The 25,497-nt window shown below is 42.3% G+C and overlaps 2 protein-coding genes across 2 annotated transcripts; one reads left to right on the forward strand and one right to left on the reverse strand.

Annotated features, from left to right (window-relative positions):
• Nucleotides 1-510: 510 nt before the first annotated feature.
• On the forward strand, nt 511-6,108 carry nsun2 (NOP2/Sun RNA methyltransferase 2). Its single transcript, XM_058046409.1, has 19 exons — nt 511-749; nt 935-1,092; nt 1,161-1,256; nt 1,332-1,437; nt 1,588-1,659; nt 1,733-1,817; nt 1,905-2,097; nt 2,243-2,317; nt 2,462-2,592; nt 2,787-2,860; nt 2,928-3,058; nt 3,642-3,738; nt 3,858-4,054; nt 4,126-4,218; nt 4,290-4,425; nt 5,001-5,081; nt 5,183-5,321; nt 5,395-5,434; nt 5,505-6,108. The coding sequence occupies exons 1-19, from the start codon at nt 618-620 to the stop codon at nt 5,779-5,781; spliced, it is 2,313 nt and encodes a 770-aa protein (XP_057902392.1). The 5' UTR covers nt 511-617; the 3' UTR covers nt 5,782-6,108.
• An 8,937-nt stretch (nt 6,109-15,045) lies between these two features.
• Nucleotides 15,046-25,015, reverse strand: ube2ql1 (ubiquitin-conjugating enzyme E2Q family-like 1). The gene is made up of 3 exons (XM_058048061.1): nt 24,564-25,015; nt 23,365-24,296; nt 15,046-18,669 (listed from the first exon to the last, which is right to left on the reverse strand). The coding sequence occupies exons 2-3, from the start codon at nt 24,079-24,081 to the stop codon at nt 18,538-18,540; spliced, it is 849 nt and encodes a 282-aa protein (XP_057904044.1). The 5' UTR covers nt 24,082-24,296; nt 24,564-25,015; the 3' UTR covers nt 15,046-18,537.
• Between the last annotated feature and the right edge of the window lie 482 nt (nt 25,016-25,497).

The raw sequence follows: 25,497 nt of genomic DNA on the forward strand, positions 1-25,497 counted from the left end.
CATGACTCTAGTCCATATGTATGGTTGTTTGTCTGCATGTTTGCCTGCGATTGGCTGGCGACCAGACAGGATGTACCCCGCGTTTCCAGCCTACCTCCGCGACCCTCATGAGGCTAAGTGGGATAGAAATGGATGGATGGATGTATCAAAAGAAAATCAGTGGTACTACCAATTACTACCAATTTTATTAGCTAGTCAGATTATGTTGTTACACTTAATTAAATCTATTAAGGGACTCATGTTACGTTTCATAATGACAGGAGAAAACACTTTCTTGTGAAAACAGAAAAAAAAACGTTCAATAAACTGTAGTTCTGCGAGTGCCGTGTGTCCAAGGATCTGCCTGTCCATAAATACCCATCAATACCCCGCGTTAAATAGAAATACTTCACGAACTGAGCCAATCGTTTAGCGTCTTGTCCCAACACCAGACATTGATTTGGGTAAAAATAATGCTTTTTTTCTTCACTATCGCTGCACTGTATTTCTTACAGGCAAACGCAGGGGCAGCTTACAGGGGTCTTAATTCACACGCGTAAGTGCGGCTACGTGCTTCAGGGATACAACATAGGATAGCGGCTCACTGCTAACGTTTTAGCCGAGTTGTACACCACTTTATGTTGTGTCCTCGAAACACGCTCACCCGTTTAAGTTCCTCCAGAGGTTCACTGGTCTTCAAAATGGGGAAAAGAAGCAGACAAAGACAGAAAAACCAGCCGGCAGCAGGCAGGGACCACAGAGATATCCCTGTAAGAGTCACTTTTGTACTTGAAGGTTTTGTAGTGTTTTTAACATGCTAACAATGACCGAGACAACATCTGCAGTGTTGTATAGTCCTGAAAGAGCTATTGTCAAAGCCATACCAGTTGTCGAACTCACAGAATAACTAAATAAACTAAATGTGATTAATTGAAGTGAATTCAATATGTTACAGGGCTGGGGTGCTGGTTATGCTGACATTGTTAAAGAAAACCAGTTGTTTGAGCACTACTACAAGGAGCAAGGCTTAGTTCCAGAGGGAGAGTTTGAACAGTTTATGGACGCAATGAGGGAACCATTGCCAGTAACTATACGTATCACTGGCTACAAGAGGTAAGGTTGGCACAGCATGTTGTGTATGACCAAGTAAATATGTCCTCCTCCTCCATTTCTGCTTCCAGCCATGCCAAAGAGATCCTTCACTGTCTGAAGGACAAATACTTTAAGGAGCTGGAGATTGATGGGCAGAAGATTGAGGCGCCACAGCCTCTCAGCTGGTAAACCGAATATGAGAATGCATGCAAAGTCACACCACATAAGAAATTCCTCACTCACTTTGCCCACTTTTCCAGGTATCCCGATGAGCAAGCCTGGCACACCAACCTGAGCCGGAAGATCATTAGGAAGTCTCCTCTGCTGGAGAAATTCCACCAGTTTCTTGTGAGCGAGACAGAATCGGTGAGTGGATACAAACAAATATGCAAGAGAGTGGAACTGCCGTATTATGTTCTCTGAAGGAAGCCTCACTGTGCCACGCTTTGGAAAATCCCTGCTCCGAGGAATTCTGTGGAAGGGAGATGAACTCCCTTCTTGTGCTTACCTTTACAGGGTAACATCAGCCGCCAGGAAGCAGTCAGTATGATCCCTCCTCTTCTACTGAAGATTGAGCCTCATCACAAAGTCAGAGAGCAGTCCTTTTAGTTTGGTGGTATCTATTTTAGTGAAAATAATGAAACAGCTGTGTGTGTTTTAGATATTGGACATGTGTGCAGCCCCTGGGTCCAAGACAGCCCAGCTTATTGAGATGCTGCACGCTGACATGGAAGTACCTTTTCCAGGTAAGAATAACATGAGTTGATGCATGAGAGATCACATACTGTATACAATAGACATGGCTGATGTACTGCCATCTAATTTCCTTTCAGAGGGCTTTGTCATCGCAAACGATGTGGACAACAAACGCTGCTACCTGCTGGTGCACCAGACCAAGCGTCTCAACAGCCCCTGCATTGTAGTGGTCAACCATGACGCCTCCTGCATCCCCACGCTGCAGATCCAGGCTGATGGAAAGAAGGACATCCTCTTCTATGATCGTATCTTGTGTGACGTGCCCTGCAGGTCAGATGATGCCTTTTATGCCTTCCGCTTTGTTATTTACATCAACAGTGGAATATCTAGGGACAAGGCACCTTCATAATAATCAGATTACTGTTGGCCAAGTTTCCCAATGTGCTTGAATGTAACTGCTGCTGTCGGCACACAGCGGGGATGGCACCATGAGGAAGAACATTGACGTGTGGAAGAAGTGGACGACCAGCAACAGCCTGCACCTTCACGGGTGAGCAGAAATGGTGATTGTGTGCTTTAAGGAGCCACTTAAGTAGTTCTTTGTGGAAAATAAATTTTTGGCTGAAGTAGCAATGAAGAAGTGGCCTTTGGTGCTTATAAAGTTGGTGCTATTTTGTGTGTGCCCGCCTACTAGCCTGCAGCTGCGTATAGCTGTGCATGGTGTTGAGCAGCTATCTGTGGGTGGGAGGATGGTCTACTCCACCTGTTCGCTTAACCCTATTGAAGATGAAGCTGTCATCGCGGCGCTGCTGGAGAAGAGTGAAGGTAGCCAACACAGTGAGGCCAGATAAAAAATGGTGCTCGCAAACACACTTCCCACAGTTTGGACTGGTGCGCTACCCAACTATTTACACAATAACAAATGCTACACAAGCTGACTACTAAGTACATCCAAGTTTCATCTTTATAGTATTTAGTATATAGTATACGTGTGGTCTTACTTTCTTTCTCCCATCTAGGAGCACTGGAGCTTGTTGACTGCTCTTCTGACCTGCCTGGCTTGAAGTGGATGCCTGGGGTCACTTCCTGGAAGGTAATGCAACATAAATCTCATGCTATACATCATTTGGATGTGAAACACTATTCTTGTTTCTGTGTAGCTGATGACCAAAGAAGGCAAGTGGTATCCTGACTGGTCGTCTGTTCCGAGCAGCCGGCACACTCAAATCCGACCCACCATGTTCCCGCCGGATGACGCGGAGAAACTGGCTGGCATGCATCTGGAGAGATGGTACATACACACGTCAAAAAAAATAAAGCTTGTCATTATTATTTGATAGTTGTTGAATTGAATGTGGGCGGCACGGCGGTCGAGTGGTTAGCTCGCAGACCTCACAGCTAGGAGACCAGGGTTCAATTCCACCCTCGGTCATCTCTGTGTGGAGTTTGCATGTTGTCCCATGCGTGGGTTTTCTCCGGTTTCCTCCCACATTCCAAAAACATGCTAGGTTAATTGGCCACTCCAAATTGTCCATAGGTATGAATGTGAGTGTGAATGGTTGTTTGTCTATATGTGCCCTGTGATTGGCTGGCGACCAGTCCAGGGTGTACCCCGCCTCTCGCCCGAAGACAGCTGGGATAGGCTCCAGCACCCCCCGCGACCCTCGTGAGGAAAAAGCGGTAGAAAATGAATGAATGAATGAATTGAGTGTACATGGAAGGGCGATTATAACTGTTGTCCAGCAGAGGGCGCTGTTGTCACGTGCTTCAGCTCATAGAACCCTGAAACAAGTCTTAATTTCTTGGTGGCACCGTTAGCCATGTGTTTTGATTCTGTAAATGCAGGGACTTAATTTTAAGCTCTTTCTTTTCAGTATGAGAATTTTGCCACATCACCAGAACACAGGAGGTTTCTTTGTGGCCGTGTTGATGAAGAAAGCCACCATGCCCTGGAACAGACGTTATCCCAAGGTACGTTCTCATACATCTCATGCAAAACATGCATCATTAGATACTAAGTCTCTCATCTGTTGGGTTTTTCTTATCACAGCTGGTAACTAATCACATTTACTTGCCCTGCTTGCCTCTAGCTGAGGAGAGAGCCCACATCTGGCATGGAAGCCAAAACACAGAGCTCTCCAGTGGCCCCTGCAGAGACTTCCCGTCTCCCTGAGAGCGGCGCTGTAGAGGCAGAGGAGAGGCAGGAGGATGGTGTTGGCGGGGAGGCCCTGGATGGAGCACCCACAGGAGATCAGGAGAAGATTAACAAACAAGATGGCGTGTGTGGGTGAGTCACTTTCACCGAGTATACTGATTATTAAGGTAATACTAATTACCTTACCTTCCCTTCTTCTCTAGGCCTCCACCTTCAAAGAAGTTGAAACTGTTTGGCTATAAGGAAGATCCCTTTGTCTTTCTCAGTGAAGATGACCCCATCTTCACCACCATGCAGTGAGCGAGAGAACTATTTGTGGCGCCGTTTCCACATTCCATTACATCATATTATGTGCTCTACTCGCCAGATCCTTCTATGATTTGTCCCCAAACTTCCCCAAGCTGAACGTCCTGACCAGAACCCACGAGGGCAAGAAGAGACACTTATACATGGTGTCCAAAGAGCTGCGGAACGTGCTGATCAACAACAGCGAACGCATGAAGGTGCGTGTCTGCGTAATGCTTTCTTTTTGTCCTCAATCCCAAACCCCTGCCATCCTACTCCCTGGAGGGCAGGGGCGACCAAACTCTCTCTACATAGAGCAATTGAAGGGGCCACAATGTTGGACAGTGTATGCTAAGCTACATGTAGAAAACATTACCATTTTAGCTTTGTTTTCGGAGATAAAAAAAAAAAATTCTGCGGGCCAAAAAGGCTCCCCCGGTTTGCTCAACAACACAATTTGTGATTGTAATTCTTGTCATGTTAAGCCAGGTACATCCTAATTGTAAATGCGACTATTTACCTCCTGTTGTGATGTGGACTCTGCCAAGCACAAAGCGATGCCTCCCACTCCTGCTGGGACTCAAGAGAGCGGCTTCACTTTTGTTTACACAGCCTTAAGCAAGGAGGAGAGGGGAAAAAAAAACACACTGCGCCCTTGTTCAAGTCAAACAGCCTAATTTATAGTGGAATCCCTTGTTAGAATTCATGAAAGACGCCGGTCATGTTAAAAATAGCAGACTTCTACAGAGATGTGCTGACTACTGTGATTTTTGTCTTTTCATCTCCATTCTAGGTCATAAACACAGGGGTGAAAGTGTGGTCTCGCAACAGTGATGGTGAGGAGTTTGGGTGTGCCTTTAGAGTGGCTCAAGAGGTGAGTGTTAGGGGGTTTTATGTATTTTTGGGATATATTTTTGATAAGCATGTACATGTATTTAAGTCAACACCCTTCTAACTGTGCCTCCTCCTCTTCAGGGTATCTACACTCTGCAGCCATACATTCGCTCCAGGATCATCACGGTGAGTGTGGAGGACATCAAGGTGCTGCTCACCCAGGAGAACCCCTTCCTCAGCAAACTGGAGGACGACGCCCAAGCTCAAGCCAATAAAATAGGTACAGTGCACTTTATTAAATGTTATCAAGCTTTAGAAATGAGCTAATATCTTGATTTACATTTTGTTTATAGAAATGGGCAGCATTGTGTTGAAGTACATTCCCAACCCAGAGTAAGTGTCTTCCAGCTGGTTGAACGCAATTTTTTTGTTTGTTTTAATGTGTTTACCTTCTATTTGACAGCAAGCCCAAAGAGCCTCAGTGTCCTATTCAGCTGTGCGGCTGGCGAGGAAAGACGTCCATCCGAGCCTTCGTCGCCCGAAACGAGCGGTACCACTACCTGCGCATGCTGGGTGTGGAGGTCTTTAGGGACAAGCAGGGCGTGGGTCAGAAAGCAACAGAACAGGAGAACAAAAGAAAGGAAGATGGAGATGTGGCAGCAGCGGAGGATGAGAGGGACTTGGATAATGGAAGTGAGAATGCATCACCACAAACAAAGATGGATGGGACGAGCGGCTGAGAGGAGGAGGACTCGATGAAAGTGCATTGAAGCTCAAAGCAGCTGGATTAAAAAAACACAATCTGCAGGAGAGGACTTTGTTTACAGAAGCAATCCCTGCCAGACCAGCACTCAGCTGGAAATTCTGGTTTTGATGCCTCTAGGAGGACGATGTTTTCAGTTCATGAAATGGCTTCTGTTATTTTTTTTTTTAGTCTTGGTATTACCACACAGCCGCATAACATTTCCTTCAGTTGTGCATTTTTTAAAAAGTTTTATATCAGTCTTATCTCATTTTCTACACCTGTATGATCAGAAATGGAGAAATCAATAAAGGTGTGACAAATATTCACTTGTCATATTTGAGTTCAATATAATGGGTCTGTTGATTATTAACCAGTACTAAATTTAAGAAAATATATATTGTTTATAATATAATTTATTTTAGTATTAGTGTTAAATTGAAAGGAAATATTTCTATAATTAAGACTTAATTGAATTGTATTGACTTGCAATAACACATGCTAGAGAAATGTATATATAGTACAGTATATTATATATATATATATATATACTGTTATATACTAATATACAGGATTTATAGTAGATGCATTGAAATACAGTAATTATTACGGTACTACATTATTTTTAAAAGCTAGTTGTGATAATACTGTAGGTCATTTGTTGGACTAAATTACTATTTTTTTAAAGTATAATCGTAAATAATGTCAAACAGGTCCTTATCGTAGAACTACTAGTCTTTAAATGATAATATTTTGTATTTATATTTTAAGAATGCTACAGCAGGCGCGTATGTACAGTATGATGTTTATGATGATTCATATTTATTACGTACACTTCCAAACAACTCTTGTGGTTACGCCATGGTTTTGAGGTGTGAACTGTTAAAGCATACGTGCTTTAGCATAGGTTTTGGTCTAGAAGATTATAGAGAGGTGGGGGGTGGTTGGGTTGAAGCCCATACATCCAAACACAACATGACAACGAACGTATGCTGAGGGCAGTGCTATATCGGCGGTGTCAGCATCACAGCACCGGCTGAACTAATGAATGGATGGACAGTGTTTACTGCCCTGTTGGCGTTACCACGACAACCGCTGTTATGACAACAAGGAATCTTACCTGTTTGCTCCGCTGGTGGCAGGAAACATTGGACAGAGGCACCTTAGCATCCTACATGAGATAGACAGCAAGGTGATACAAAGTTCAATGTCCATCTTTTTTTTTTTGAAGAAGAAGAAGACTCATTGATGCCAATTATCCTAAAATCTGCATCATAACACCTCCTCTGCTGTTTGATGGCACATTCATTTAACCTGTGCTTGAAAAACTACTTCTGTGTGGGTGCAGTGACCAGATGTATGTAATAATATCAAGAGAAGATATGGTTTAACAGTATTAACATGTACTTCTTGCCTCTGGAAGAGTTCAACATAAAGTACACCAGAATCTTCCTTCCTCCTTTTCCTTCCTCCTCGTCCTGTCGATGAGACACTTTATGCCCACTCGCCTGCTAAGCCTCGTCCACATGCATATATGTTTGGGGATTATGTAATCAAGCAGTTACGCAACGCTAGAAGAGACTGAGTGAGGCAAATTCTCTCTCTCGCGCACACACACACACACACACACACACAGGATGGAGAATGTTTGGATTAAACCAATCACTGCAAGGCCTTTAAAATCTGTTGTTAAATCTCTGGCTATGGCTGCAGGCTTTGTCTGATAATGGCGCAAAGCCTCTTCTCTCATCCTGTGTGCACTCCTCCTCCTGCAAAGTAAAACAATGCCAAGGATGCAGACACCCCCCCCCCCCACCCCCTACCCACCCCACCCATCAATGTGCTTTAGCTGGTGAAGCTGCAGCTTGTCCAGCATTTCATCCTTTTCTCTCCCCTCCTCTATTGAATCTGAACATGCATGTGTACACTCTGTTAGCCAAGAGGTGGACTGTCGTATTATTGCTTTTATTTTGTGTGACAGGTTTTTATGTATGACAGTATTATTTTCCTTTGTTTAGACATTTCATAAGAATTATGAGCCCAAAAATACAATATATTCTAATTACAGCATTCATATTTTCTAATTAAAAATGGCGATAGCAGGTCCTTATTTTGGAGGATTTAAGTTATGTTTGACAACTAAAAAATGAATTATTATAGTATTTGTGAATTCATTATAGTTTAAGAATGAATAACAGTTTTAATAATTTATTATTATTAATATTTGTACTTAAAAACAAGAACATCGAAAATAGGTCTTTATGATTGATTGCCAAAATAAAATATTTTTACAAAAGTATTAAAAATGCATGTATTCATTTAAATAATGACAAAATAGGTACGTATTTATGTTTGAGAAATAAAAATGAAATAGTTATGATAATAATTATTCATTCATTCATTCATTTTCTACCGCTTTTTCCTCACGAGGGTCGCGGGGGCTGCTGGAGCCTATCCCAGCTGTCTTTGTGGTGGCTAGCCAATCACAGGGCACATATAGACAAACAACCATTCACACTCACATTCATACCTATGGACAATTTGGAGTGGCCAATTAAGCTAGCATGTTTTTGGAATGTGGGAGGAAACTGGAGTACCCGGAGAAAAACCACGCATGTACGGGGAGAACATGCAGATAATAATTATAATTAATTTTAATAATTACTTGTTGATTTATTACAATTTAATAATGAATCATATGATTTATAATAATTATATTAGTTATAATTTGTCCTTAACATCCGTCATGTCCGTATTTTAACAGCTGTATTTTTGTTGAAAATTTGAATTGTAGTAATAATATTTGTTTTTTTATAGAAAATATTTTTTTTTAATCCTAATAAAATAAATAAATGAATTGAATGTATTTAATTATGAATATAAAATCAATATGAATATATTTACTAATGTAAAATTTTACAAGATGTAAAATTATATGAGTTATAATTTGTCCTTAACATCCATCATGTACGCATTTTAACTGCTGTATTTTTGTTGAAAATTTGAATTGTAGTAATAATATTTGTTATTTTATAGAAAATATTTTAAAAAATCCTAATAAAATATATAAATGAATTGAATGTATTTAATTATGAATATAAAATCAATATGAATGTATTTACTAATGTAATATTTTACATGATGTAATGTGTCCTTTCCTTGCTGGTCATGACAATAACAGAAGCCTATAAACTCGAGTAGAAACGCCAGCATTGCAGGCCACAAAGCATAAAAAAGTGCAGCAGGGTCATTGCTTCCAACGTGTAGGAATGGCTGCCTGTCACTTTGACTGATTGCACACTTCAAAGATTTATGTCGCTCGGCACACGTCGAGGGAAAGACGCAGACAGTTTGGGGTCACTTTCACCTGTCTGGGAGTGCAAAGACTCATCTTGATGTCTTTGAAGAAAAGGACAAGAGTGGACAAGCCGTTATCCCACATTATTCCTTCGGACACGTTCGCTACGAACGTCACCAAATGGCATCAGAAGTTGCATATGAATCACAATTAGGATTTCACGGCAAATACTAATGGCGTGAAATAACAATAATGCATCATCATTGCTGCCATGGCTGCCATCTGCCACCGCCTGTTCTCTTATTAATCATCATCGCTGCATCCCATAATAGCACAAACAGTGTTTTCCCATGCAGTGCTTGTCTGCTGTAACAACATGCAAAGTGTAACGAATGCCAGCTCGTGTGGCTGTTTGATAGTTTGCTGTGTACAACTTCACTCCCTGATGCCTTAAGAGCTGTGCTGGGTGGTGGATTGACAGCTGGGGGATTTTTTGCTCTGCTCGACTTACCTCTCAATCAGCGGGGATGTGTGGGCTGGTCTGTGTTTGATTCCGCCAGTGGACCACCGTACTCCCTGCGGAGAGTTGGCAAAACTTCAGGCTATTTCAAGACGTGTAGTAAAGCCTAGGGCGTATGGACTGAAAGAAAAAACATAAAAAAACATGCTAAGCCAGTTTCAGTTCTTTTTAAGGGCAAAATAAACAGATTTGTAGTTCCTACAGTGACTGAGTAAAGTCTGGGATGAACAGAAAACGTTTTTCGGGGAGTGTGTTACATTCTCTAAGGGGAGGCTCACGTGCTACAATTTAAAAACCTCGCATTTAGACCACTGCAGACCTATCACAATAGCAGAAAAAATCCTGATAGAAAAACCAGCATAGACCAGCTACTGTACTAGCATGACCAGCATAGGCCAGTATACGTTGTGGTTTGTGCTGGTATGCTGGTCTGGTGACCAGTTGCCAACATGTTGTGTTTTAGTGCTGGTAGCTGCTCTATATTGGTCTGGAGGACCTACATATGTTGTGTTTTAGTGCTGGTAGCTGGTCTATGCTGGTCTGGAGGACCTGCATATGTTGCGTTTTAGTGCTAGTATGCTGGTGTGGAGACCAGCTGCCAGCATGACCAGCATATTTTGTGCTGGTCTACTTCCTTTAGTGCTGTCCCATTAAAGAATAGAATAAAAAGTTTGCAGAAATGTCATTGGTGAAATGTGCGTCCCAAAGTCGTTATTTTCAAATGTTCTCAGCAATGGCTTACCAGAGGGGGAAAAAAGATGGATTAGGTGAATGAAAAGTTGGAGGTTGGGAATGAGGAAGGGGGGGCGAGCGGCGGACACAAGGCTTTATTTAGTGCATGCCTGCAGGTGTTGCCTAGTAACAGAAAGTGAGAGAAGAGAAGCTGAAGAACATCCCTCTCTTTATCCCTCCCGCCACTTAGCAACCTTTTTCTCTCCGCTCCTGGCCTTATTTTTCCTTCTCCCCCCCCAAAAAAACTGCAAAGTCATGCCGACACACAAATCGAGACCCGCACTCTCATTCTCACACATATTTGGCAGCAGGAGCGACCATTCCTCATTAGCAGTCAGCATGGTTGCCATCCTGCATGCAGCCAGCCAGGAGAGGAGACAAGGAAAGGAGGGCAAGAGGGAGGGAGAACAACATCCGCAGAGGTTGTTGCCATAGCGTTTGTTGCTTCGTTACACTTAGCCGCTATTGAATCGTTAAAAGATACCTGCGCATGTGACGGCTCTTACGAGAGAGGGGGCTCAATAAATCAGCTTAATGGATCTCACATGCAATCATGTGGTCCTCCACACCGCTGATCAAGGTGAGATGGAGGGCACTTGGTGTGTGGGAGTGGAAAAATACACAATGTACCAGAAAGAAGGATGATTTCATTCTAAATATTTTGTTTTGTTTAGTTTTTTTTCCATCCCACTGTGTCGCTTATAGTCATGCATACATTTCCTAGCAGGCCTCGGGCGTGTGCTTTGCATTTTAATGACTCAACCTTTGCTTACAGATGTCTTCAGTGGCCTTTTTTTTTCCCTCTCTTGCTGTTCAGTTATTCCCACATTCCCACAAGCCCCATAATAAAACATCCTAAACAAAACCATTCCAATGCATGGCAGCTCTGTATGGTGTCTAAAAATACTTTTTTCCCACGTGCACTGTGCCATATCCAATATTTATAGTGAGCTTTAGTCGGCTAAGAATGGCATGGATGCTGAAGCTGAAAAGGCGGGGAGGGGACGGCGGGGGTGGCCTGCCAAAGCTGACTGAAGCCTCCATCCCAGTGCCAGCGCTTACATAAGAGCTAAGTGCAGCTTGACACACTGCAACTGCAGTTAACACACACTCAACCCCAATAGCAACCAGGCATCAGTGTTGTCTTCAGTATGCACATTTTTTAGTAAAACTGCAAAGATGGACACCTCAGAGTCAACTATCAGGTCCTTTAGTTGAATATAATAACCGGTTAGATTTTATATCGCGATTTTCGGTTAACTATATCTGTAGAAACAGCTGTCCGTGGCTGCCAATTCACACCTAAAGCCCATCCTTATAAGATTCATACACCAGTGTGGGCGGTACTGGAGGTGGGTGAAGTGTCTCGCCCAGGGACACGACGACAATGACCGGGTGGAGGGTGGGAACACAAGGAACAGCCAAAACCATTCATTATCTATGAGCAATCTGTCTCATTCCATACATTGAAATATCAGGCAGGGGAAAAGCAAATTCATTATTTAACGTTTCCAAGTAAACGGATCCATGACTGCATTATACATGCGGCTGCATAGAATTGAATCTGCCTTCACCGTAAAGCACCACGCTAAACCACGGTATATCACACTGGAGGGGATCATATAGTAATATACAGGATATGTCCCAGTTACGCACCTTTTATGGCCGCATTTTGTCTCCATGGATCAGGAAGTGTTTGTGGGTGAGATTTGGATGCATGTGTGTGTCAGTGTGGCAAATCTCCTGCGTGTGTGTGTGCGTATTAGAAAGAGGAAATATTACAGGCACAAATCCCATCTTATCTAATAATATTCATATTATTCAGATGGAGATGAGCTAATACTGTAAGCTTTGTGGCCTTATAAGTCAATGTCACTTCCTATTTTGGTTTGTTGAACGCTCCCTATTATCCATTTGTTAAATCAACGTTAAATCAAATACAATCAAATATATTTCATCACAAAGTTCTATTTCATTGAAAATGTCAATACTATTCAAGTCAAATATGTATTACAGTATTTATTTTGTAAGGATTATAATATTATGTCCTTACAATTTTTTTTAACTTAAGTACGTTATGTTTAAATAAAAAAATATTTGTGAATTTATTACAATTGAATAATGAACAATAACAGTTATAACAATTAATTGTAATTAGTCCTTAAGAAACACAACATTAAATAATTTTACAGACATATTATTAATAAACAATAATGTCAAAAATTGGCCTAAATAAAATAGTAGTCATATTTATTAAAAACATATATATACACACATATTAATTTAGTATTTATTAAATAATGACAAAAGAGATATTTATGTTTGACAATAAAATTAAATATTTATGATTAAATAATATGATTTATTATAATTATAATAGCCATGATAATTAGTCCTGAACACACATCAAATATTTAGTCCAATACATTAGCTTATATACTGTGGGTCATATATGAATAAATGTATATAAAAATGTGTTAAAAATCAACAAACTATATCATGCAAAAGTACAAAATATACAATTTAAAAGGACGGAATAAAATCAAATAGTTGAATACAAAATATTAGATAAAAAATAATCACAATACATAATAACTAGGGATGTACAATAATAATCGGCCCAATATCAGCATAAAAATGCCATATCGGTTGATATCATGAAAACCGATTGATGTCATTCCACCACTGAAGACATGGCATGTTACACATATCGGTATCGGAAATTAAGAGTTCTGCAAAAAAGCCGATATTGGACCTAATAATAACGATACATCTCATCTATATCCTAATCAAAAAGTGATTCATGATGTGAAATCTTATCTGCTCATTTTTTTTATTTGACTCTATTGACTAATATTTTGCAGTTTTCCACCTCCAGGCGTCCGTTCGGTGTTGTTATGAATATTTGGCTCACTAACTCACTGATCCATACGCTGCTTGGGCTGTCCTGCACTAATGAGCAGTGAGGAACATCATCAGCAACACAAAAACAAGGAGCGCTTGGGGGATCCATTAATTAGGACGCGTGCGTGTGTGTGTGTGTGTGTTTATAAAGGTGGTGGCGTGTCATTTAGCACTTGCAAATTTGTATACTGCAGCAGAACTGTGTTCGAACCTGCTGATCATGTGCTGACTAGGATGGAATTGTTTTTGTTTTTTTTTTGATGATGGTGGGGGTGTATTTTTGTAAACCTTTGCACAAAATGTGCAAAGTGTAAACCAAGTTGTGTACATAGTTAGTCTTAACAATGCTGTGATAAACAAGTTGTTTTTAAAAATAAAGCTGTTTCCGTGTTTTTCCTACCATATAGGTATGAAAGTGAGTGTGAATGGTTGTCTCCACGTGTCCTGTGATTGGTTGGTGACCAGTCAATGGTGGACCCCGCCTCTTGGCCAAAGTCAACTTGGATGGGCTCCTTTACCCCGGTGACCCTAATGAGAATGAAGCAGCAAGGAAAATTAATGATTCATATATTTTTTAAATTATATTTTATATCAAACAAATTTAAAGACAGTTTACCATTAAATCCCGGAGTTGACGATAGACTCCAGACCCATTTTCACCAAGTCGTGCAGTTCCACTATAACAAATGGAACACGTTACATGGTGCAAAAATGACATTAGTCTCCTTAATTAATTAAGGGGAACTGCACTTTTTTGGGGAATTTTGCCGATCATTCACAATCCTTATAAGAAACATGAACACATATTTCTTTCCCTTTTCTGTGCTTTACAACATGAGAAAACAAGTTAATATGAGCTAGCTAACAATGCACGTCATTGAGATATACCTATTTCGACTATGAAGCCCTCTTGCAAGGTTTGATATGCATGTATTAACACTATTAACATTTAATAGTTGCAACACTGGCGGCATGGTGATCAAGTGGTTAGCGCGCAGACCTCACAGCTAGGAGACCAGGGTTCAATCCCACCCTCGGCCATCTCTCTGTGTGGAGTTTGCATGTTCTCCCCGTGCATGCGTGGGTTTTCTCTGGGTACTCCGGTTTCCTCCCACATTCCAAAAACATGCTAGGTTAATTGGCGACTCCAAATTGTCCATAGGTATGAATGTGAGTGTGAATGGTTGTTTGTCTATATGTGCCGTGATTGGCCACGGTGTACCCCGCCTCTCGCCCGAAGACAGCTGGGATAGGCGCGACCGCGACCCTCGTGAGGAAAAGCGGTAGAAAATGAATGAGTTGCAACACTGCCGAAACACATGCTTATGCTAGTACATTTTGTCACTATTGTAAAAAATGGTCAAAGGTACCAAAGTAGCGCGTTGTAGTACTCTTAGTTTCCTTTCATTACCCCACAGATCGGAGTCAAGCATCAAAAACTGCGAAGGTGAATGAAGCAAATCCAAACAGTAGCACTTGTTGGCACTTGGGTGTTATTGCTACATCTCAGCGGGCTGTGGGACTTAAGGTGACGACACAATGCGGTCTGCTGATTGCTTAACATGAGAATACAGAAAGATAGTAAAAAAAAAAACCTTTCATCAAAAGAAAAAAAAAATTATAATCAAGTTATGCAAACCTGCTTTAAAGGCTTATTCTTACGTTTTGTATACTCACATGGTGTTGGTCTTGATCGGAAGTGGGATGACACAGGGGTCAGAGGGCGGACACTGCTCCCTGAAACGAGTTTCCCAAATGTGTGCTGGCTGGTTCACATTACATAGAAATAAAAAAACACCACAATCCAATCACTTTGAATATGCTGGAACTTTTATTGCACATTCTTGTTTGGTCTTGCAATGGACTCCTCTTTGCTTATTTTTATTTTCAATTTTTTTTTTTTGACCAAACACTCAAGTCAGGAGGAGGGGAGAGTGGAATAACCCGCAGTAGCTGATCTCAGGTCAGATGTGCACATGCCCACTATGAAACACTGCAGGGAGGTCATACTGATCCTATAGGGGGGAACTATCCATATTGTGGTGTTAATTGCACAAATCCTAATCACTGCAGGACCAATGGGGGATGGTGTGACTTCATGAAAGGTGTTCAAGGGAAAACTCCCTTTAAAGTGTTGAGGCTTTGCAACTTCTTCAGTCCTCCAAATAAGGATCATTCTTCGTAACGTTCTTGTGACAATACCTGCATCATGCTTCAAATCGTCATTTTGGCAAAACACAAATAAATTAAAACACACACATTCATAGACAATATGACTTTTGAGAACGTGTAAAAAGAAAAGCACAGACGCTCCCTTAACCCCCCCAAAAAGCAAACAAAAACAAGAGAAGCGTTTGCATTTTTGTTTTTCCTCCGTGTTTTTCTCACTTTTCTTGAAAAAAAGAAAGATATACAGTAGCTAGCTACCAATCACAGTTGACATGCAAATATAATACAACATAACCAGCTCAGTTAGTGTCTGCAAACTACCAGTCTAAAACTATACATCACAAAATGATTGGCTTGAACCCAGCAAACACTCAGCTTGGAGAGATCTTGTGGTATAATATGAATTTACAGTATTTCTGCACTCAAGAGAGAGGACTATACAATCAACCCTGAAATGACACTGTTGTTACATCTCGTCTTTTGTGGTCACGGTGCTCCAAACACACACACACACACACACAACACACACCTCGTCTTCTGCCTTTCACTCATAAAACAACACAGCAGGCAACGTGGACCAAATGTCAGCGCTTTGACATCCTCCATCCTTCTGCTCTCACCGCTATAATGACGCTTGGCGGAAATGTCAGAGCAATTAGCAGCTTTGCTCGTGACATTTAACTGGCAGGTAGCAGAAGTTACACGCACGCAGACAGGGCGGACATGCCTGACGTAACACCGAGGGATAAAAGTATTGGGACAATTCCTCTCCATTAGGCTTAGTTTTTACATCACCTTTCCGAGGTAGTTTGGGATAATTCTATTCTTGGATGAATTTGGTGTGGGAATGGGATGAGAAATGGATGCCACACAATGGGGTCCACTTAAATTAAATTAAAACGTACTCACGGTGCAACAAAATGAAAACACAAAGTTTACTAATCATGTAAATCAACTGCTGCTTCTACTTGGGTGATAACAGCTAAGTGTTATATAAGTTATTAGCAAGTGCCGCAAGGCATGCTGGGTAGTCCATCAGCAACACAAGTCATAAGACATTCATTCATTCATTCATTTTCTACCGCTTATCCTCACAAGGGTTGTGGGGGGTGCTGGAGCCTATCCCAGCTGTCTTCGGGCGAGAGGCGGGGTACACCCTGGACTGGTCACCAGCCAATCACAGGGCAAATATAGACAAACAACCATTCACACTCACATTCATACCTATGGACAATTGGAGTGGCCAATTAACCTAGCATGTTTTTGGAAGGAAACCGGAGTACCCGGAGAAAACCCACGCATGCACGGGGAAAACATGCAAACTCCACACAGAGATGGCCGAGGGATTGAACTTGGGTCTCCTAGCGGTGAGGTCTGCGCGCTAACCACTTGACCGCCATGCCGCCCAGTCATAAGACATTTGCTATCAAAAGTATGTTAACCAATGTTGACCTCAACATGAGCAAAAATGCGGCAAAATGTACCATAGGCTACCCAGCATTCATTGCGGCAGGACTATGAGTGTATTTTGCGGGGGTATTTGTATGCAGACATGGTGCAGTAGTTAGGTTACGTTGCACGTCTTCTACAAAGTCTTCCCATTAATGGCAGCAAAAGGGGGCGGGAGTCAGAGCTTTTCTTCCTGTCACACAGTCATCATACTTATAGTCATTGAAAACAACCTTCTAAAAAAACTAATCTTGTCTTAGTGACAATGGCTTCCAACACTACAGGGGTGGGAGAAGCGTTAATCTCACAACCTACCCCCCAGTTTACCGGCATTCCCTTTGACACAGGCACCACTCGCCTCTGCTGCTACTCCAGAAGGAGGAATATTCTGCCATGTTTACTTTTGCACTGAACTGCCACCTAGAAAAAAGGCTCAAAATGCCTTTAAGTGCAAAATGAACATTGTGTAACGACATGGTGTCCCAATACTTTTGTCCAAAGCAGCGCATTTTCGTTTGGAAAATCTCTGGAACGTCTTCCCAGAAGAGTGGAAGGTGTCACAGCTGCCAAAGTCCACCATTTTTCTGCCTTTATAACCGCATTTCATCCTGTGCATCCATTAAGAAGCCAAAGCGGGTTCCTACCATTTCACGGCCAATGGCTGACATTTCCAAGAACCCATTCCTGTCTCTTCCTGGGCAATCATGTGGTGCTCTGGAGCGTACATTCATTTGGAAATGGCGTGCTCCTGTCAAGCCATGCAGGTACAGAAGGTGTGCGTAGTAGCACAGCGGATTTTTTTCTGCTGGACTTTGGTTCTTTTACACACATTTTCCTTTTAAGAACACACACTGGTGTTTACAGTAACTCCTTTAGGCCTTTGTGTCATTCACAGTTAATCATATTTTTCTCTGTTTTAAAGGGTTGTGCCCCCTTTCACGCATACAAACACACACACACAAACACTTGGCCTTCATCTACATCTAGTCTTCCTCACACACACACAGACGATTCTACATATGATACAAAGTCTCTGCATAATGCAACACGTGACTGCTTTTTTTTCGTCATTAGAAATCATACCCATCTACGCGAGAGCTCTAAATATAGCCACGGGAGACGAAAGAGAGAGAGTGTGAACGAGCGAACTCCATGTACAATACAATCGTCATGTTGCATCCAAGTGTGAGCGCAAGGAAAAAAAAATGGCTGAAATGACAGAGAGTGAAGGAGTCGGTGCGCTGCCCCATCTATTAAACATTAACAGCTTCATTTATATGTAAATGAACCCACAGCCACGCAGACGATGAAGGCGGGAAAGCATGGAGATGGTGAGGAAACAGGAGTTAGTCTTTCACGTGGCTGCACACTGCGCCCGACTGCTTTTTTTTTTTTGGGGGGGGGGGCAACAAATGCATTCTCGAATGCACACACTCCTCACTTTTGGGCATGTCCCAAAACGGGGCAACAAAAGTCACTTCCTGGAGGAGCCATGATGATGATGACTTGTCTGCGTATTAAAAAAATAAAATTAAATAACACACACACACGTAGAAAAGAAAGCTACAGCAAAAAAAGGTGAGCGTGACAAGATTGTTGAGTTAGCGTGGTGTGTCATTTTAGCGTGTCGAGGCTAGTCCCGGATGGCCAGCACTAGGGGGGACGGGTCGTGCAGTCAGAGCTCAGCCGTCCGACACGGGCGGAGACACCCAGCCGTACTTCTCGTGGGTCTTCACCAAAGACTTGAAGGTGGCCTCGGCTTCTTTGCGGCTGAAGGCCTTCTTGGACTTGCCGGCTTTCCGACATATACGCCCCTGCACGAAGGACACAAGGACGAAAGAGAAAGTTCATTATTGCCAAGATTAAAAAAAAAAAACAGATAGGAAGTGAAATTAAAAATGGAAAGTCATTTAGATTCAGGCTCTACAGTAATCTTAATAATGTGCCCCCCCCCCCCCCCTTCTTCTGTACTCGTTTGTTCTGGTACAGCAGAGGAAGGGAACAAACTATCTGCAAGTGCTGTGACACGGAGAGTCAACGAGAATGACATGCATGTATGCTATTGGCCTAGCATGACTGACAGAAGGGCTCACTCCGTTCATGCCATTATTCTATGGAACAAACACACCCAGGTATGAAACCTCCTGGCTGTTTGGAGGAGGAAAACAGACACACGCACACGGCAATATTCCGATGCCGGCAAAATTAGCTAGTTTATTTTCGTTTATTGTGTGACTTATTTTATTTACTATCATCCTTAGTGCAAACAACAAATCTTCCAACAACCCTTTTGTTATTGTTTTATTCCATTACTGTTGCGGTATGTTATGTTACCGTAACTTACGGACATTTATTAGTTTCAATCCATCGTCTACCACAGCAGAGCTACGGCATGCAGAAAATAAGAATGATTCAATGCAACAGTGTTTTGTTTTAATCTCAGCGATGCATGTTCGACCTTGTCATAATAATAAATGAATTAACCGCATGATTAAATGAAATGGATCATTTTGCCGGCCTTCATATATTGCCATCTGCTTGCGTGCCTGTTTTCCTCGTATCCTGTCTTCAAAATAAGCAGGAAGACGGTTCACTCCGTGCACAACAGCATGAAAGGAGTGCACCCTTTTGTCAGTCATATAGTCTCTTTGTGGAGGCGGGGCTGCTAGCATACAGAGTGCAGATCGTAAGGTAATAAATATATTGCCTGATTTTTTTTCATTGTACTTTTCTTTACTTTTCTCTACTAATCTCGTAGACCAAATCTCATCTCATGGCACGTAGAGAATATGAATACGCACCAAATCAAAGCGCTGTCATAATTCCCCATTTGGACGCCATTTCCAGTGAGGCAAAGGAAGTTGATATAGTTTGTTCCATAGTCCAGTTCTTACACACTAAACTCGTACAAGCATGCCCCGAGGGACCTTGTTTATGTTAGCTACCGTTACAGCTGCAACAATTAATCTATTGATTACTTAATTAACACAAAAAATTGAAATATCCTCTGATTTCAGCCTCTCAAAAGTGATTTTTTGTACTTTCATCAGTCATCAATGATAACAGACCTATTAGGCAAAACGAGATATTGACACACATATGATATTTTGATATGTTGTACGTATGACCAAACCACTGCCTGTGCTTGGTTCATATTGATATGGTCCATCAAGGACAGGGTGTCCAAAGCGTGGCCTGGGGTATTTCTGACCTTTGACATTTTGAAATGGGCCCGCAGCCATAACGGGGGTTGGAACCTTAACTTTTCCCACAAAGTTCTATGCATCAAATAAAGTCTTGAATCAGCTGTAAATGAAGGGTTCTAGTCCAACTTGTGTGTTGCTCTTTCCATGCAGGCCGCCCTATTTGAACCATTTTCAAGTGGTTTTGTCCTCCTCTTTCCAGTTAATGTGAAATCAATCGCTCACAACCACTGTCCACCCTGACCGCCATTCAAACTCGTATTGAGTTTTTCCACCCATCGCTTGTGAGAGGACAATGATCTAACGGCCTGTTATGTCACCGTGTTGTCGAGTCGCTCGCTAGCTCGGCTCCCCGTCACATCGCCTCTTATTAGCCATGCATATCTTCCACACCACATACGGTTGCTCTCGACACCTCAAAATGGCGCCTGCTTGCCAGACAGCCTGCTGCCTTGTTGTTATCAGCTATTGTTAAAGACTTTGCTGCCATGGCGATCACCGTGGTCAAGAACATACCTCTGTTGTCACCCCCTTAGTGGTCACATGTGTGTGCAAAAGACTATAGAGAATAAACTGTTTTACAACCCTGATAAGGGGGGGGGGATAAATTAAGCATGCATTTGTCTTGGTAGAAGGATGCAAAGCAAAAGAAATAAAAAGAAAGAAGAGTCTTCCTAAGTGAGCACCAGGGGCTTATTCAGTCCCATGTCGGTGTTTATCTGTTTTACTTGCACAGAGTGGCTGCTGGCTAATTGCATGAATGGGAATCAGTCAATGGACAGAACAGGACAAGGAAGTAAATGCAGGGCTGTGGTGCATGCTGGGAATCAGCTCTAGGGAGCAGAGTGTGTGTGTGTGTGTGTGTGTGTGTTGTGTTGCATAACACATGTGCTTCAGGAGTTTGGGATAAACAAACATGAGATCGATGGCAGCAGATCACCGAGCCCCTCTGGGACTGACAGCAGGGTCACCAAAGGATAAAACATAATTTAAGGGAAGTTAGCCATCATTTCAATCGCATTGGTCAGCATTCATTTAGAATCAGTGGAGAAATTGGCTCCTACGCCACAGTAAGGATGAAAGGTACAATTCATCACTTAAAACACAAAAGTGATATCAACATCCTTGTTTTGAATCTGCCATCATAAAAAAAATAGGAAAATATGTGATTTGAGGCACTATGGGATATAAATGTCACCAGATATTGACATAGTAAGAAGCAAAAAGGTCGACGTATCTCTAAAAAGGTCAGACTGAACGCGACTTATGAACTGAATCGAACTGCATCACAGCAACGTGTTGGTCTTAGTGGAATACCACAATACCTGGGTACATTTCTTAGGTACATCACTTCCACAGCAACTAAAGGACAGGGAGAGGCGGCAGGAATGGGAAGTCAGACAACGGTGGAACTGTGTGACGCGAACAAGCGATTGATTCTGTTCGACTGTCAGCTGACTGTAACATTTATTTCCTAAACTGTTTTTTTTGTCGCAGTGTTGACAGAGTAAACTGATTCTGGGGAGTAGAGGAGGAACAAAGCTTGTTGTTCTTCCAAACATAGATTTTATACGCAACATAGCAGTGATGCAACCGCAAAATGGCTGCATATAAACTTAACTATACTTCCGTGTCTCGACTTGCCTGTGGCTTTCAATGCTGCGTGATGCAAAGAAACAACCGAGCGAGCATTGGCCGTGCAAATAAATGTACTCAACCAATCCTGCCTAGCAACAGGAGGATGTGCACACGCATAACGAGAGCGGGAAAACGAACACTAGCCAGTCTGTTGATCGATGCTGCTGGGCAACAATGACATGTATTTCGGTCTTTAGGTTGAAGGGGGCCATGTCTGCGGCCATTTGCGGCATGATGTCTATTGACCCACGGCACACTGGAGAAATAAAGATAAGCAACAAAAAAGGGAAACGCCGCAAAAAGGCCAAAAAGCTTGGATACACCTGACATAAACAAACGATGTCTTAGTTAAAGTCGGGCTATTTGCAGTCGACAATCTTTTTTCTTTAAATACATTTAACTACTTAGCAAATCTTAACTATACCTGCAATGATTAATCGAGGACTTTGATTAATCAATTAATCAACATCTATTTTGGCATTTTATTCATTTTTTAATTTAAAAATGTATGTTTTGCTTTGAGCCTCTCAGATGTGTATTGTTACATTGTTGTCATTTATGAAAGCAGACCTGTCGTCTTTGTGTTTTAGGCAAAACAAGATATTCACATCAGTGGAAAACAGCCATGCACAGAACCAAACCGCTAAATGTTAGTCTTTGGTTCTTATTTTAGCCCGTCTAGGGCCTAACTGATGACTTGATTAATCAAAACAAGCTTCAGATCAATTGCCTATAAAAATAATCGTCCTAATTTGACTTGTGAATGCATGATAACAATGGCCTTCGGGAGAAATTGCTGTAGTTTTCCTGCGTCCGTAGTTTTTTTTCCCTGCTATGCATTTTCACATAAAACCATCACACGTGAGGATCAAACCTGTGACCCACATACCGTGTACGCTCATCTCAGCAGGTAATGTCTACTGACTTTCATCTCAGCACATGTATCCCGCCTCACGCTAAAAATAGAGCTTCTAAACAAGGCACATCACTACACTGCTGTCACAGAACACCATCCAGACGAGGATGCGTGAATACATTGTGAGTGTCTAGGATGTAGGACACACACACACACACACACACACACACACACACTGTACATCCACTACGATCAATACTGTTTCCATTAGAAACAATAAGACACTGCACCATAATTAGTTAGCAATACAGCTGTTAATCTGCATTTCCCATAACTTTGCAACAATATGGGATCATATGTGGGTCAATTTTTGATCAAATCTGTCATCCTGCTGACGTCAGAGAGTATTTTTAACCTAAAGCAACCCTCCCCCCCATTCCCTTTCCTCTCTACCCAGATTATATCCTGGAGTGCATTTGAGGATGCATCCATTTCCATCGGAGGTTGGGATTTGACAGGATTACATAATCCAGTCGATTTAAATCACAGAGGCCTGCAATGGTGGCTCCCTGCTGCTTGATTTTCCACCCCCCTGATGGTCTAATTATGATGATTTTTCCCCAATTGGGAGGGGGGGGGGTCACAGAAGCCTGCGTGACTTTCATTGTTGTCAAAGGATGCAAAGATTAATAAAATTGCTACAGGACGCGGGGAAGATATGTATATACGCACATTAATGCGTCAATGAGTGTGCGTAATGGATGTGGTTGGCGACGTCCCCATCCGGAAAAAAACCCCCGCCTCCACCTCACCTGTCCTTTTACGAGGCTGGCCGCAAACTGCCTCATGACCGCCTCCACCGTGTAGGCACTGGACCATCCGCGGGGGGTCAGCAGCTCCATGCAAATGGCGCCGCCGTCCAGCACGTAGCCGTTCTCCAAGCGGGGCGTCAGCACCCGCATGAAAGGCGGCGAGAAGGGGAAATTATCGGGGAAGGTAACGTTGAGGAGTATGAACTCGGTGCTCGTCTCCTTCATGTCCTGCCACAGCGCAGAGTCCTTGTCCACTTGGTGCAGCTTGACGTTCCAGTCGTACAGGTTGTCCTCCACCAGCTCCACCGTGATGAAGTTGTCCCCTAACCTCCGGATCTCCTGCAGCTCCTTCATCAGCCTCCGCGTCCGCACTTGGGTGCAGTGTTGCCGGTGGGGCGCCAGTGGAGGTATGGAGGAGGCTCCGGTGCTTTTATTTCCGCCTCCGCCGGTCTGCTGCTGTTGCTGTTGCTGCTTCTCCTTGCTCGCATCCTTGCTCGGCTTCTCCTTCCCGGGAGTTTTGTCCTTGGCGTTCTGGTCCAGCTTCCTCGCTTTAATCTCCGGGGTACTGAGGATGTTGGTTTCGTTGGCCGTCTGACAGTGTTTGTTGTTTTTCTGGTTCCCTTTGGTTCCTTTTAAAGAGCCTTGATGGTGTTTGGGGTCCTCGGTGTCTCGGTCGTGCAGACGGATTAGACCGATCTTCCGCAGTAAAGTGGCCATAATTTAGTTTGCAGCTCTATTTTTTTTCTCTCTCTCTCCACCGATCCCCCCACGTAGAGGGTCGAGATTCTTCACCCTTTCAAAATGGGTTTCCCTGATGATACTGATTCGTGTTGCTGCACCACAATCTCTCCTTCACTGCAGCTTTGAGGGATGATCACAGCCCACGATGCTGTGCGCCTTTTTCCTCACTGCATCATCCCAGAACGTTGTCACTACGCGAGAAAACAGCGATCAAACAACATTAAGGACAAACCTTTTGAAAGTTGTCACATACAGGAGTTGAGGTTGTTGGAAAAAACGTGCATTGTACGCCATTACATCGAAATGCCTTGCGAATTCGTGAAGAATGCCACGAAATTGCGATAATGACATCATCAACGCTCTTGTCATAAAAGATGGAGAGGTCATATTTTCTACCTGCATTATTTTCCCTGGCTAAAAGCACAAGTGATACAAAAAAACAAAGATTCAACACTTACCAAATGCGCAAAATCCAGCGTGTTGTCCTCTAATAGCGATCCCTTGTGCGTAAAAATGAGGACACAATCCAGCAGATCCAGGAGATCCAGCACCGATGTGAGCTGCAGGAGCGCCTTAGTTTGTGTGTGCGTGTCTTTGTATGTGTGTACAGCTGCAGCAGCTCCCGTATTAATGCAGGGGAGGACCAGCAAGCAGCCCCAGTTAAAGGCTCAGCCAGTCCTACGCCAACCAGAGGAACGCTGCAGACATTTCAAAGTAAAGGTCTTTGCATCGAGCGACGTTTTTTCTGTTGTTTTTTTCGCAGCGTAGCAAAAGTAGGCCATGCCATTTAGAAGAATTATTAAAAAAACAAAAGATTCATCAAAATGGCCAACAAATGCGCCAATGTATAAAAAAAACACACATGATATAAAAAAGAGATCACACAAACGAGTATCTTAAGTATCTTAAAATTAAAACCTAAAAATATGTATAGTGGCACGTTAGTGTTTCATGTCTTTATTGTCACGTACAATGTGTAATGTATTGCTTTTATTGCGAAATGAAAGTGGTGTAATTTCCCGTCTGTTGACAAAATGATTGACAAGGGGAAATTGCTTTTCTTTCCTTTTATCTACGGAAATTATTTATTTTTCCTTGCAGAGAGGTGTTTAGTGATAATAGTATCGTGAGTGTCAAGTGGGTGATGTTTTAATGTTTGAGGAATGTATTGATTGCAATTCTGTATTATGGGCATTTATAATTCAGATGAATTACACATATGAGTTACCTTATTTACGCAACTATTTGTATTCACAGAAAACCGCGTAAGCAGTGTCGAAAGTGGTATTTTGGTACCTTTTGGGACGTTTATAATGATGATGCTTAAATACATCTACCGATAATAAAGGACCTTTTCTAAATTCTGACAAATGGCTAATGATCACAATAGCT

The sequence above is a fragment of the Doryrhamphus excisus genome, chromosome 14 (assembly GCF_030265055.1).
Source record: "Doryrhamphus excisus isolate RoL2022-K1 chromosome 14, RoL_Dexc_1.0, whole genome shotgun sequence".
In the NCBI taxonomy this organism is placed as follows: Eukaryota; Metazoa; Chordata; class Actinopteri; order Syngnathiformes; family Syngnathidae; genus Doryrhamphus; species Doryrhamphus excisus.

Bases quoted from the DNA above. Each gene is read 5' to 3' on its own strand.
- nsun2 (XM_058046409.1), top strand. From the start codon at position 618: ATGTTGTGTCCTCGAAACACGCTCACCCGTTTAAGTTCCTCCAGAGGT. The intron at 2,593-2,786 runs GTAGCCAACACA...TCTCCCATCTAG, and splicing joins GCTGCTGGAGAAGAGTGAAG to GAGCACTGGAGCTTGTTGAC. The intron at 5,435-5,504 runs GTAAGTGTCTTC...TCTATTTGACAG, and splicing joins AAGTACATTCCCAACCCAGA to CAAGCCCAAAGAGCCTCAGT.
- ube2ql1 (XM_058048061.1), bottom strand. From the start codon at position 24,081: ATGGCCACTTTACTGCGGAAGATCGGTCTAATCCGTCTGCACGACCGA. The intron at 18,670-23,364 runs GTGAGGTGGAGG...TCCTTCGTGCAG, and splicing joins CCAGCCTCGTAAAAGGACAG to GGGCGTATATGTCGGAAAGC.